Source organism: Rhinolophus hipposideros (genome assembly GCF_964194185.1).
Source record: "Rhinolophus hipposideros genome assembly, chromosome: 11".
NCBI lineage: Eukaryota > Metazoa > Chordata > Mammalia > Chiroptera > Rhinolophidae > Rhinolophus > Rhinolophus hipposideros.
The window spans coordinates 76,813,332-76,826,713 of NC_138057.1; the positions used below are offsets into that span (position 1 = coordinate 76,813,332).

At 51.8% G+C, this 13,382-nt stretch overlaps 1 protein-coding gene across 3 annotated transcripts in view; it reads right to left on the reverse strand.

Annotated features, from left to right (window-relative positions):
- ENG (endoglin) overlaps nucleotides 1-6,187 on the reverse strand; it is a 30,019-nt gene extending 23,832 nt beyond the window's left edge. For 2 of the 3 annotated variants that reach the window (XM_081065998.1, XM_081065996.1), the window contains exon 1: nucleotides 5,552-5,975. In XM_081065998.1, coding sequence (XP_080922124.1) covers nucleotides 5,552-5,618 — 67 coding nt within the window. In that variant the 5' untranslated portion in view covers nucleotides 5,619-5,975. Of the gene's footprint in view, nucleotides 1-5,551 lie in introns of all 3 variants that reach the window. The other variant, XM_081065997.1, reaches the window with a different exon arrangement.
- Between the last annotated feature and the right edge of the window lie 7,195 nt (nucleotides 6,188-13,382).

Consider the following 13,382-nt stretch of genomic DNA (forward strand, 5'->3'; position numbering starts at 1 on the left):
GAGACACCCCAAGCACCTTGGGAGGCCACAGATGATAATGGTCAAGAAAAGCAGCTCTGGAGTCAGATGTCCTGGGTCAAATCCCAATTCTGCCTCTTAAAAAGCTGGTCACCTTGAGCAAAACCCTAACTTCTCTGAGCCTCAGTTTCCCCATTTGCAAAACAGTTTTCATCGTGCCCACTAGGACCAGGTACTGTTTTGAGCCTTGCATAAGCTGATTCATTTAATCCTCACAGCCTACAAGGTGGGTACTCCTACTATAACCATTTGACACGTGGGAAAACTGAAGATCAGGGAAGCACAAGAATGGGCCACAAGGTTACCCAGCTATTAAGTGGCAGGGCCTGTATTTGAACCCAGACAGTATAGCTCCAGCACCTAACACCCACTTTGCCGGCGGTGCGTCAGTTTGGTGAGGTAACCCAGTAAGTATTCTGTGATTATTTCATAACACCAGGGCAGATCCTTTTTTGACAAGGGTCTTTTCTGCTTTTGTCTTCTTCAGTCACCAGGCCACCCAGCCACCCTTTGCTCCTTTCAGGGTCCAACCATAGCCTCACAGATATCCGAGCTTCCAGCCCGACCACTCCCGCTGGGCCTGACCACCAGCGAGGCCTCAACACTTCTTTCTCCAGTCTTGCATGACTCCCCAATGCCTGCAGATACTCCACAACCTAGACAGGAGTTAAAAAGTACAGGGATCTGACAGATGCCAAAGGTTCACTTCCTGATCCTGCCACCTTCCAGCTTCCTTTCCATGGCTCAGTGTTATTATCTGTAAAATGGGGATGATGGTCATCATGACACCGTTCTCATCAAGTTGGTGAGAAAGTTGGTAAGATGGCACATGCGCAGGGCTAAGCAGGCTCCTGACACATGAGGATTGCTCAGGAACTGGCAGCTGCTGTCACGATTATTCATGCCCAGTCAGTGGGGAGATGTGAGCTTTTCCTTCAAACAGACCTGGTTCCTAGCCTCTGCCATGCCCTTTCCCAGACCAGCAGTCTTCCTTTACTTGACGACTTGGTCAGCTTCTACTCATCCCTCAAAACCCTGTTGTGAAAATCTCATCAGAACTGACCCAGTTGCACTGTAGGTGGGAGAACCACGGTAAGTGCAGGAAAGGGATCAAATGCCCAGGGTGAGAAGATCTGGCAACAGAGAGATCCCTATCATCTCCCCTGAGGCAGTATGGGCAGTGGTTCAGCCCAGGGCTCAAGCCCCAGCTGCTCATACCTGGGCTGTGTTACTTGGGCAGATTCCTTTACCAGCCTGTGCCCCAGTCTCCTCAGCTGTAAAATGGGGTAACAGGAGTGTCTGCTTCATCAAGCTTCTGCGAAGGTTGAGTGTGATAGTACATGTAACAGGTCTAGAACAACATATGGCATACAGTAAGCACTCTAAATGTTGACTGTTACATTTGTCTCTCCCCCTGTATCCTTGTCACAGGGACTGAAGTCAGCTCAGCCCTGAATGAGGGTCCTCTTCAGCTTCCAGGGCTGATGCCTAAAGCTGGGGCTGTAGCTAGGAGGGTGGGCCCAGAGCCAGGGCAACCAGCTCTCCAAGTCCCCACACCAGGCCATTAAAGGTACCGGGAAAGGAAGATGGGTGCGGGAGCAGACAGCCTAGGGTTTAAATCTGGACCTGCCATTGTCCCGAGCCTCGATTTCCTCATCTATAAACTGGGTATAAAGACAAAGAGCTTCCTGACGCACCATGGACACAGAAGAGGTGCTTCCTTCCCTCTTGCCCATATTCCCCTCAGACCCTTAAGCAAATAGACCAGGCCTGTCCTCAGAGAGCCCAGCACTGACCTATCTGTGACCTTGAGACAAAGACTTTCTCTCCCTCTGGCTCTTAGTGTCACCGTCTGTCTAGCTGAGGTGAGAGAGAATCTTAATGGTCATGTCTCCACTGGTCCCAGGGACCCAGACTCTTTTGGCTCACACAGCTCCTGCTCCAACCTCTTTTTTCTCCTGGCAAATGGGAAATCAGCCCCAGAATGCAGACTTTAAGAGATGGATATTTGTGGTCTCTGTCCTGTGTCATTAATCTCCTCTCCAGAAAGTTCTAAACCCCCACATAGGTGGCTGGCGCGGGGACTCCAAGTCACACCTCTGGCCCATCTTCCAGCAAACATTCATCTACACTTAGGAAACATTCTTTGATCCCAGCCACCCAACATGGGCCATGAACCCTACTATCCCCACTTCTGGACTCTTTCCAAGTGAAATACTCCAAAACACAGGAAAAGGTAGATGTACCAAAAATGTGCGCTGAGGTGGTATTTAATAATTAGGCCCAAAGAGAAAATCACCTAAATATTCAACAATAGGGGCTTCATTACGGTGAATGATGGTTGGCAGTTAAAGGAGAGAACATTTTAGAACCACAATGGGATGGTTATGGAGTCCACATGATGATATCGAAATCTCTGGGACGTAAGAAGGGTACAGAGGACTCCAAAACGTTGATCCACCCGCATTAAATGTACCTTAAAAAGCTAGACAAACGCTGGTACGCAAGCCATCAGCATGCTAACAATTTTTGCCCCTCATATCTACTTTCTTTGAGGAGTGGACTGAAGGTAATATATGGTTAAATTGCTTTTTAAAAATCTCTACATGTTTGTTCTTCAAAAAATTTCCCGAAATAACCAAAATGTCCTTCGATAGATGAATGGATAAAGAAGTTGTGGTACATATACACAATGGAATACTATTCGGCGTTAAGGAAAGATGATATAGGAGCATTTGTGACAACATGGATGGATCTTGAGAGTATAATGCTAAGTGAAATAAGTCAGACAGAAAAAGCAGAGAACCCTATGATTTCACTGATATGTGGTATATAAACCAAAAACAACAAAAGAACAAGACAAACAAATGAGAAAGAAAAACTCATAGACACAGACAATAATTTAGTGGTTACCAGAGGGCAAGGGGGGTGGGGGTGGGAGATGAGGGTCAGGGGGATCAAATATACGGTGATGGAAGGAGAACTGACTCTGGGTGGTGAACACACAATGGGATTTATAGATGATGTAATACAGAATTGTACACCTGAAATCTATGTAAATTTACTAACAATTGTCACCCCAATAAATTTAATTAATTAAAAAAAAAATTTCCAGCATGACAAAAAAAGTATGTCTTCGAAAGTGAAAATCCCCTAGAGAAACCCGCCCGATGCTAAAGAACAAAACAGTGACATCGGGATTTTCTCTGTGCATATTGTGAATTATTACTATTTTATTCTTGCAGAAATGAATCATTGCTGTTTGGGCACCTAACAGTGTGTCCCATACATCTGTCCACAGTCATGTAGACGTAGGTCTAGCTTTCTCTTGGTAATGGCTGCATAATAATCTACTGCATAATCATCCATTTAATGGGATCCAGGCTGATGGGCATTTGAGTGGTCTCCAGTTGTTGGGTTTTTGTGACAGGTACCTATAGACTATACATGTTTATAGAGCTGGTCAAATAACTCTCAAGGTCTGACTTCCGAAGGTTGGGTTGTTACATAAGTTATGGTTTTGAGAGATTCTGCCAAGCTGTGTTCACGGAAGGTGGGACCTGTTTTTGAACCTGTTTTGGAACCATTTGCAGCCCCTCCAGCCTGAAGGAGGATGCCTGGGTCCCTCCCATTCCCTCCCCCTGCGTGGAGATCTGGGTTCCAAGCCTTGGCCGAGGCCCCCATCTGCCTCCCATGGGCCTCAGTCTTCCAGACTGTCGGTGAGTTGAGCTGGATGGTTTGGGATACCCTAGAACCCTGAGATCAGCAGGTGCCAGTACCAGGTCGCAGGAGCACATTGATAAACTACTAGGAGTTTTTCCAACTGGCTGTTCAACACAGCCATTATTAAAAATTAAATTTTCTAAGCTTACAATCAAACATATATATTTTAAAAGGTAACAAATATCAAACGCCTTACTTCCTAATTATTTTTCTCCATTTCACTATTATCTATGCTCTTGAGGTTATACATATCTGTCGTATGTGTGTGATGGAAACACTAGATAAGGGTGTCCCTATGGGCACCGGGGAGCACTCCAAGTATGGTGAGTTGGCAGTGTGGGAACATTTACACCACAGAAACTGACAAACACTACCCCCCACCCTTGTTGTTAATTATTTGCCAACACACAACTAACTGCCTTTGATCCTATAAAACCAAATCCTAAAGAACTACGTAAATCTTTCTCTGATGACCGAGAGGAAATGCGGGGGCAGCTGGAGAGATGGCAGAGAGGAAATGCGGGAGCAGGGTAGCTATCTTGGAGTTCAGGTAAGGCTCTTATCTGAGCTATAGGAACTTGGCAGGCCGCAGCCTTCACTTCCTGTCCTGTAAAATGGGGTGACAAGGCAGCCATCTTGCATGGTTATTATCAGGAGCTGTATCAAGAGGGGTTGTCACCTCACACGTGGTTAGGAGCAAAAGTTCGAGAGAGCCACAGGCCTGGGGTCAAATCCCTGCTAAGTCACTTAGTGTCTGAGGCTCAACTTCCTGTCTATCAGTGAAGCAGGCCGTGGTAAGAGCTCTAGAGACCAATGATTAGGGATTTTAAACTGCTGCGAGGTTGGGAAAGGCAGGGCGGAGGTGGCCACCGCTACTGGTCCTCTTCTCACCACCTCCCCCAGATCCTTTAGGGAGTTCCTGGGTGCACCATGGGTGAAGGGGTGTCCACGGGGGCCAACCTGTGGCTTTAAGTGGATGTGTCCACAGAGCACAGCGAGGCCGCAGTAAGTGGGATGAGGGGTTGAGAGTCCCCGGCTTCTCGGGGCCCATCATCTGGTCAGCTTCAGAAGGCAGCAGAGGCAGTGCCTGCCTGGAAGAGCCCCCAGACTGAGGAGCGTCCACAGAAGCCCCGGTCTGGGACTGTGCCCCATCCTACAGGCTTCTTGGGGGTAGAAGCAGGGGAGATGGTGTTGCGTTCAGAAAGGGTCTGAGAGCCACTCACAGGCCCCAGGGAAGGGTGGAGGGTTTAAAGCTAATCCTAGAACAACAATAACAACAGAAACAACCAGCCTGCCTGAGAGCTTTCTCTACAAGCATTGCCTCAACAACAACCTTACCAACAGCCCGAAGTGAGTCTGTTACCATTCCCACTTCACTCAGAGGCAGGAAGGCCGTTCCCCAAGATCACACCACAAGGAAGTAACTGACAACCTAAAGCCGAGCTCCAACTGTCTTGCGTCCTCCTTCCCACATCTTCCTCAGGCCCAGAGAGGGCAGGAGACTAGGGCAGTGGGGGGTGGGGGAGTGGGGGGGTGCACAGCACTCTGGGACCTGGGCTTCCTGGGGGAGAAACTGGGAGGACCGGGCCAGAGGTCAGGGGTAAGGGAAATAACTCACCCCTGTGTGCTGAGACTTACAGCTGAAAGTTCTTGGTCCTGCCAAACTGGGATGGTTGGTCACCCTATGGCATCTGCCTTGGGCTGTCCAAACCCCCTAGGTCAGCTGCTCTGCGCATGAGCTCAGGACACAGGGAGGGGGCCAAGAACACTTGGGGCTGCGTCTCCCCACCCCGGGTCCCTGGACACCTACTTGTGGGGCTGTGGCTGCAGACGGCCAGCAGTAGGGCCACGACCAGGGAGAGCTTGCTTCGGTCCATGCTGTCCACTCGGGGGTCGGTGTGCGGGGCCTTATCCGGTGTCCAGGGGCAGGGCTGCGGGCGGGCACGGGGGCCGGCGTGGGCTCGCGCGGGGACCCAAAGGGAGCAGGCAGCCGGAGCGACGGCGTCCCTGCTCCAGCCTTCTGAGGTGTAGGCCGAGGGGTCAGGAGAAGTGGGCACAGGGGTGCAGGGCCAAGCTGAGGGTTGCTGGCCGAGGAATGAGCAGGGAGGGAGTGCTGGGCTCCCCAGGGGTGGACAGCAGTGGTGGCAGCAGTCTGGGCCAGTGGCTGCAGATGGAGGCTGGGGTATGACCGTCAGCGGTGGGGAGCTCCTGGCTCATCCAGCCCGGCCCGGGGAGGCAGGAAATGCGCTTCCTTAGAGAAGGGGCTGGGCCAGGCGGCCTGCCAGGCGGGAGAGGAAGTGCCACGAGCTTTGTCTCTGGGTGGGGGGCCCTGGGGGGGAGGCAGTGGGGTGGGAGGGCCCAGTCTCCAGGTTTGTCTCCCCACACACCTCACCTTTTCATCCCATCCTCTCCAGGGCTGCCTGGTGGGGTTCATCTGGTATCCCCCAGGGGGCAGATGAAAACAATCTCCCTAACAGCCCGCCAAACGGAGCTTTCAGGGGTCAAGCGCTGGCCAAGGCAGTCCATGTGGAGCTCACAGACCCATGAAGTCAGTGTTCCCATTTTGCAGATGAGGAAATAGAGGCCTAATGAAGTGAGATAGCTGTCCCAAGAAGATGGTAGAGTTGGGATTTGAACAGATCTCAGTGGGCACCAAAGCTGGCTTATATATAGCATGACACTGGCTATCATTCTCTCATTTTTCAGGCAGGGAAACTGAGGCCCAGGATTGGGAAGGAACATTCCCAAATTGGCATGATATGACAGCTGAGACCTCAGGGCCCAGAGAGGACAGGGCAGCTGCCCAAAGCCGCACACTTTGTGTCTGCCCGCTCCATGGGCGGAGAATCCTTCAGGAACGAAAGACAGCCCCAAATTGAAATGGGGACACACTTTAATGACATGTCTGAAGTCAGATGGCCCTGGGTTCAGAACGCTGCCCTGCTTGTTCCGAGCTATGAGACCTTGGTCATAGTCCCCTCAACACTTGGTCACCCTGTTCGTAAAGTAGGCATAGCAGTGCTTTCCTTGCCTGGCTGTTCGTAAGATTTCCAGGGGCACTATAGTGCTGAGCCCTGGGCCTGGCACACAGGAAGTACGACCCCATCAGTGCTCCCTGAGTTTGGGAGACAATCCTAGAACTGTTCCTTGGTCATTCTGCAAACAATAAGTGCCAAGTATGTGCCCACTGTGGTGCTAGTTATGGGTAGAACCGAGAGTCAGGCCCAAGGGAGCTCAGAGGAGGAAGCCTGAGCTGCCTGGAGGAGGTGGCACTTAGGCCCCGCCTTTGAAAGACTGGGTAAGTGGGTGCGGGGTAAAAGAAAGGGGTGAGGAGGACATGTCTGGCAGGGGAGTAGCCTGAGCAAAGGCACAGAGGCAGGAAGTAGTTGGACCACTGTGGGACAGCAGGGGTGTGATAGGACAGGAAGCCTGAAGAGGCAGACTGGCCCTGCTTTGGAAGGAGGGGCCTCCAATACCAGGACTGTATCCTGAAGGCTTGTGGGGAGTCATGGAGGGTTCTGGAACAGAAAGTACTGGCAGAGCCGGGCTTCGAGAAGACAAATTTTGGTGTGTGTTGGCAGGACCCACAGAGGGAATGGAGCTGGGTGGGGGGTGTCAGGGAGTGTTCTTTCTCTTTATACTTGTCCTGGATCACAGATGGGGAAATTGAGGCCGGGAAGGAAGGCCTGGGTGCCTCTGGAAGGAGCACAGCAGGATGTGTTTGTCTCGGCAGGACCTGACAGAGAGACGGGAAGGGTGGGTGTGGGATTAGAAGAAGGTTTACTTGCCCAGTCTTGTGGCTACAAGGCCAGTTCCTGGCCAGGCATGAGTGTGGGGTCCCAGGAGACCCACTCATGCCTAGCAAGCTGGGAAGGCTGGGATGGGGTGGAGGGGGCCCCCAAATGTGGCAGGTCCTCTGCCTTTTACTATGGGCTCAGCGATGGGAAGGTGGGCACCACAGGCAACGGGTGGTCTCGTGGAGGACAATGGGGTGGCTCTGGGGTTTCCCCAGGCCCCACCAGGGACAGTTAATCCACCCCAGGGCTGAGCTCTCCCTGTGCACCAGCCCCACCCTAGGCGTTCACCTTATCAGCTCTGAATCCGCACAGCCACCCCTGGAGGTCGGTGACATTAAACCATTTACAGAGGAGGAACCCAAGTGTCTGTGAAAAGTGAGAGACCCCCAGGCTGAAAAGTGGAGACCCAGGGCTGCCTGGCCCCATGCTCACCCCCTTCACTGCTGCTCCCACCTGAGCTGTCGGTGGAAAGGATAGATGTCACCAGGGCGGTGAGTTTCACAGGGTGAAGGGGATTATTGTCCAGAGTGGGTGTTGAAGCATCCAGGGAATAACAGAGACCCCATAGGAGGCTTTCCCCTAAACTTCCCTCCCTCCCACTTCCCTCCACACGGCATCATCCATTCCCACCCACAGTATAAACAAGGCCCATTGGATTCTTCAGAAAGCAGGAGAGGCTGCAGGTAGACATGAGGAGGAACTGGTAGGGAAACCTCCAGGGAGAGAAAAACCTACAGGAGCCACACGATAGGGCCTTGACCTGGCCCCAGAGGTCCCACGGAGGAAGAGATTGGGGCCCCCTCGGGTGGACAGGAGATCACCCTAAAGCTCCCACAGCACCTGGGCCTCCCCACAACCCCTGGCCTGTGTGAAGTCATGCTGTACGAGCCTCTCCACACGACTAGAAGCCTTCAACGGTAGGCATCTCAATGCCTCTGCACTGCTGTGTCCCCAGAACAGAGCCTGGGACACTTTGACTCTCGACATATATTTATCAAAAGTATAAAAGTGCCCTGGAAGGTAAGGCAGGGGCAGAGGCCATGGAATCATAGGGAAACTGAGGCACAAAGCGGTAAGTCCTGCTCCTGTTCCCCAGGGGAAGAGGCCAGTCCCGGGACTGGGTCACCTGTCCCTGGGAAGCTTGCTTGTCATACAATTTTACAGCTGGGGTACAGATCTTGGGGTGGTTGTCTTCCATTGCCCACCAGACACTGTTTCCCTCCCAATGGACACATTTACCTGTCCCACGCCCCTCAGCCCTGCACAGATCAGAGAGAGGAAGGAGGGGGAGGAAGGAGGAGGAGGGGAATCATTCCTCCGGCTCCTTCCCTACAAGGTCACTGCGACTGGTGGCCTCCCTCCACTGAAGGCCACAGCCCTGACCCGGCCCTCTCCACATGGCCCTTCAGGCCGAGGGTGGTCATGACCCTGCTGCTGCCATGCCTGGGGCTCAGCACTGTCCCTGTGGTTTCGCTGTACCCTGCCCACACCTGTGTAAATACACCCTATGTTAAACTCTCCTGATCCCAGTGGAGCGTGCCATCTGTTTCCTGCTGGGGTTCCGACTGATGTAGATGTTTTCAGGTGCCGCCTATCCACACGCCAAAGAGACATGTGGCTGATGGCCAGTCCCCATGCCTGGACCCCACAGTAGGCAGGTGCACAGATTCAATCCTTCCTCCTTCTGGCTGGCCAGGAAGAGACACAGCACGTCCACCTTGGCTGCTGTCCACTGGAGGAATTTTAGGCGGGCCCCAGGGAGCCCCCCAGGCGGCTGACCGTCTCCAGCATGGGCCTGTAGCCAGTGGCTATTGAGAATAGCAGGGCCAGACCCACACAGGCAAGGGAGAAAGTGGGTGCAGAGGAAAGAAAGCACTGGACCAGGAGTCAGAGTACCCAGGCTCTGCCCCGGGTGGCCTCAGGCAAGACCTTTCCATAGTCTAGGTCTCAGTTTCTTCATCTGTGCAATGGGAGTGTAGCCTGCTAAGCTGGAGGGGCTCAAAACCCAGGACCAGAATCGGAATCACTCCACCATTCACACACTTGCCCAGCCTGGTGCTAAGTGCTACCTCATAGTCACCTCAATAAGCTGAGACTGTCATGTCCCTATTTCACAATGGAGGAAACTGAGGTTCGCATGTGCCTGGCAACAGCGCTGGGAGAAGCAGAGGATAATTCAAATCTGGACCTCTTTTCTTCTTTGGCTTCTAGAACATTCTGTCTTGGTTTTCCTCCCACCTCTCTGGTCGCCTTATCTGCCTCCTCACTGGTTCTTCCTCATCCTCCAACACTTGGCTCCTCGCCCTCTTCCCTTTTCTGTTTACCTTCACTCCCAAGTCAGGTTTTCTCAAACTTTTGTGACCATGACCACAAACCCAGCACAAACCCTGGAACTCAGGCTCGAATAACTGAAACAAAGGTTTTGTGAAACAATATATATCCTCGTGATGTGTATCCATTCTGCTGCAATTTCTTTCAAATACTGATCACAAGCCATTCTATTGATTTCATTACCCACCAGTGGGTCTTGGCTGTAAAATGTAAAAAATGCCCTTGGTCCTGGTACCAAGTGTGGTCTCTCAGGCCCTGCCCCAGACCTGTGAGTCAGAACCTGTATTTTATCAAGACGCCCAGGGCACGGGGGTGCACATTAAAGTTTGAGAAGTGCTGTTCTGGACGCCCTCACCCAGACAAACAGCTTTAACTACCATTTATATACTGATGGTTTCCAACTTCATAGATTCCAGATAGAAAGTTCCAGCCAGAACTCTCTTCAGGCCCCAGGTTCACTGGATGTATAGTAAGCAGCTCAGACTTCATGCATCCAAAACTGGGCTCTATTCCTTCTCTGCCAACTGCTCCTGCCTCAGCCCCTCCATGTCAGACCCTGACAGCTTTGTCCTCTCATTGCTTAAGCTTTGAGGTGGACCTTGACGCTCTCTCTCTCACACCCCCATCCAACTTACATGCAAATCCTGTTGGCTGTTCCCCCAAATTCTCAGTGTTTGTGGCATTCTTACCACCCCATAGTCTTACCACTATGACTACCCTGGTGACCACCAGCACCTCAAAATATTGCCGTCACTTCCTCACTGAGCTCTCCTTGCTTCCAACCTTGCCCTTAGCCCACTCTGCACACCAAAAAAGGGGCCTGTTAAGCTAAGTCAAGTTCCATGCCTCCTTTGCTCAGAGTCCTCTGGCGGACAACCGTCTCATTCAGTGTATAAAACCAGGGCCCCTCAAATGGCAGTGAGGCTACCCCATCCCCTCACCAACCTCACTTTCTGCTCTTACCCCCTTGCTCGTACCACTGCAGCCAGGAGACCTCCTTGCTGTTCCTTGAATGTGCCAAGCATGTGTCCACCTCAGGGCCTTTGCACTTGCTGTTCCCTTTCCCTGAAACACTCTACCACTAGATGACCACAGGGCTTGCTCTTCACTCTTTAAGTCGCACATCAAATGGCATATGGTCAGTGGGGGCTTCCCTGACCATTGCATTTAAAATAGTCCTCTCCCTGTACCATAAGTGGCCCCTGGGGCACACATCACCCTGTCACATACTGCACATTGTTTTTGTTGTGTCTCCCTCGCTAGAGTAGAAGGGCCCCATCACTTAGAAGAGTGCCTGGCTTATGGTAGGCATTTGATAAGTACTTATGCAATAACTGAATGGGCTTAACCACTGGGCTACACAGCTCAAGGTCTCATAGGTTTTCATCCTGAATCCCCAGAGCGTGGGTGCTGAGGGCACTCTGAGCCCAGGGACAGGGCCTCTGAAAAGGGGGAATGACTCCCCAAGGATATAAGGAAGTCACAGGGTCTGTGATACCACCAGACTCTGTTCTAGAAGAGCAAAGTCCCTCAAAGTCTTCCTCACTTTCCCCGAGGAATGGTTCTGGTACCTGCTGCCTCCTGGGTGATATTAGCCTTCCTGATAAAACCTAATCCTCACGGTCTGAAGGACCCATGCAGATCACCTAGGAGGTAGAAAGATTCCACTGGACTGGATTCCACTGGAATCTAGAACCTCGGCGTTGTAAGGGCTCTGAATTCATAGATAGGTAAACTGAGGCCCCAAAAGGGGAGAGACTTTCCCAGCACCTCATGAAGCATGGTGGGTAACACAGGCAGGACACCCTGCATCAGAAACTCAGGAGGAGGGCAGAAGCAGGAAAGGCAGGCAAAGGTCTATCCCTGTTCCCCTGCCTCACTGTGTGACCTGGGGCAAGTCATACAACCTCTCTGGATCTGTTTCCCCAGTGTGGAAGCTGTGTGCTTGCAGGCTGCGCAGGTCCAGTAGGGCTCTGGCCCCCACCCCTCCAAAGCCCCCCCACCATGGAGCCGCCAGGCCTTCCTGTTTACTTGAGGCCCCTCTCGCGGCTGGGAGGCGACAGCCTTGGCCTCCTCTGCTCCCTGCTTCCTTCCTCTCCCACTTCAGCACCTCCGGTCAGGCCCTAGGGCCCCCGAGGCCAAGACTTAGGGGTGCCGTCCAGTGGGGGCATCTGAGGCCACCACCCCAAAGGGCCTACCTGGCAGCACCCCTTATCTGAGACCCTGCAGTTAAGAGGCATTATAGCATCCCTCTGGCTGATTAGAATGGAACAAGTCATTTCCTGGAGTGTCCCTAGAGATATGAAGAGTATGACAGCATCTACTGTCCCGGATCTGATGCCATGTCTACCTCTCAGCCCACCAGGAGGGGAGGAGCACACGGTGACCTTAGGGGAGCCGCCTCCTCCCCATCCCTCTCAGGGCTCCCACCTCCACAGAGCAGGTTCCCTCTGAGCTCCCCAAACTGTGGGCCAAGGACCAGCAGCCAGAGCCTCGCCACCGAAACCCGACCTGCTGAATCAGAATCACTTTTGTACCAAGACCCTGAGGAGCTGTGTGTGCACTTCACAGCTGGAAGAGCTGCAGATCTGACCACCCTGCCCGGTTTTAAAACCCTTCATGAGCCTCACCTATTCGGTATCCTTGGCCCAGAGGCTCAGCCTGAATCTCTGAAACCGTTACAACTAACTTCCAGTTTACAAGAAATTCAGGGGATGGAGGAACAGGAAGCAACAGACAAATCGGGAAGGAGGAATTTTCTGCAGGACAACCAGTCCTTTCACAGGCCAATGTCATAAAAAAGAGGGGGAGAGCCTTTCAAGGTCAAAGAAGTTTGACGAACATCACAACCCAATGAAACACGGTCCTGGATTGTCTCCAGTTGAAACAGACGCATTTTGGGGAAAATCGCATATGGACTGATGGTTCTCTATTATGATATTAGTGTTTCCTTAGTATCATCAAAACTCTGAGTTGTGGTTATATAGAAAAATATCCTTATTTATTAGAGTCATACTAAAGTCACACTTTAGGGGTGAAATTTTTTCATAGCTGTAATTTACTTTAAAATAGTTTGGTAACAATAAAACAACAATGAAGGCAGTATGGAAAAATGTTAATTACTAAATGTTGGTGATGGGCATATGGGTGTTCATTCTATTATTTCCTCCAATTTTCAGTTTATTTGAAAATTTTCATTGAAAACTCTCAGAACCTCTCATTGCCCTTAGAGGAAAGCCTAGATAACTGGGTTGGCCCTGCAAGCCTGGCTCCCATCACCGACCAGGCTTGTCTCTCGCTATGGCATTCCCTCTAGCCTGCATTCCAGCAGTCCTAAAGCCTTCGTCCTTCTCACACTCAACCGGTCCTCTCCACCTCTGCAGCTCTGCAGAGCTGTTCCCTTTGCCTTTCCATGGCCTCTGTCTCACAGTGAAGTCCTAAGTATCTTCAAGATCCCACTCCGAATCTCCAACTCAAGGAACCTCCTGCCACTAGGGGCCCTTCTGAGCTCTG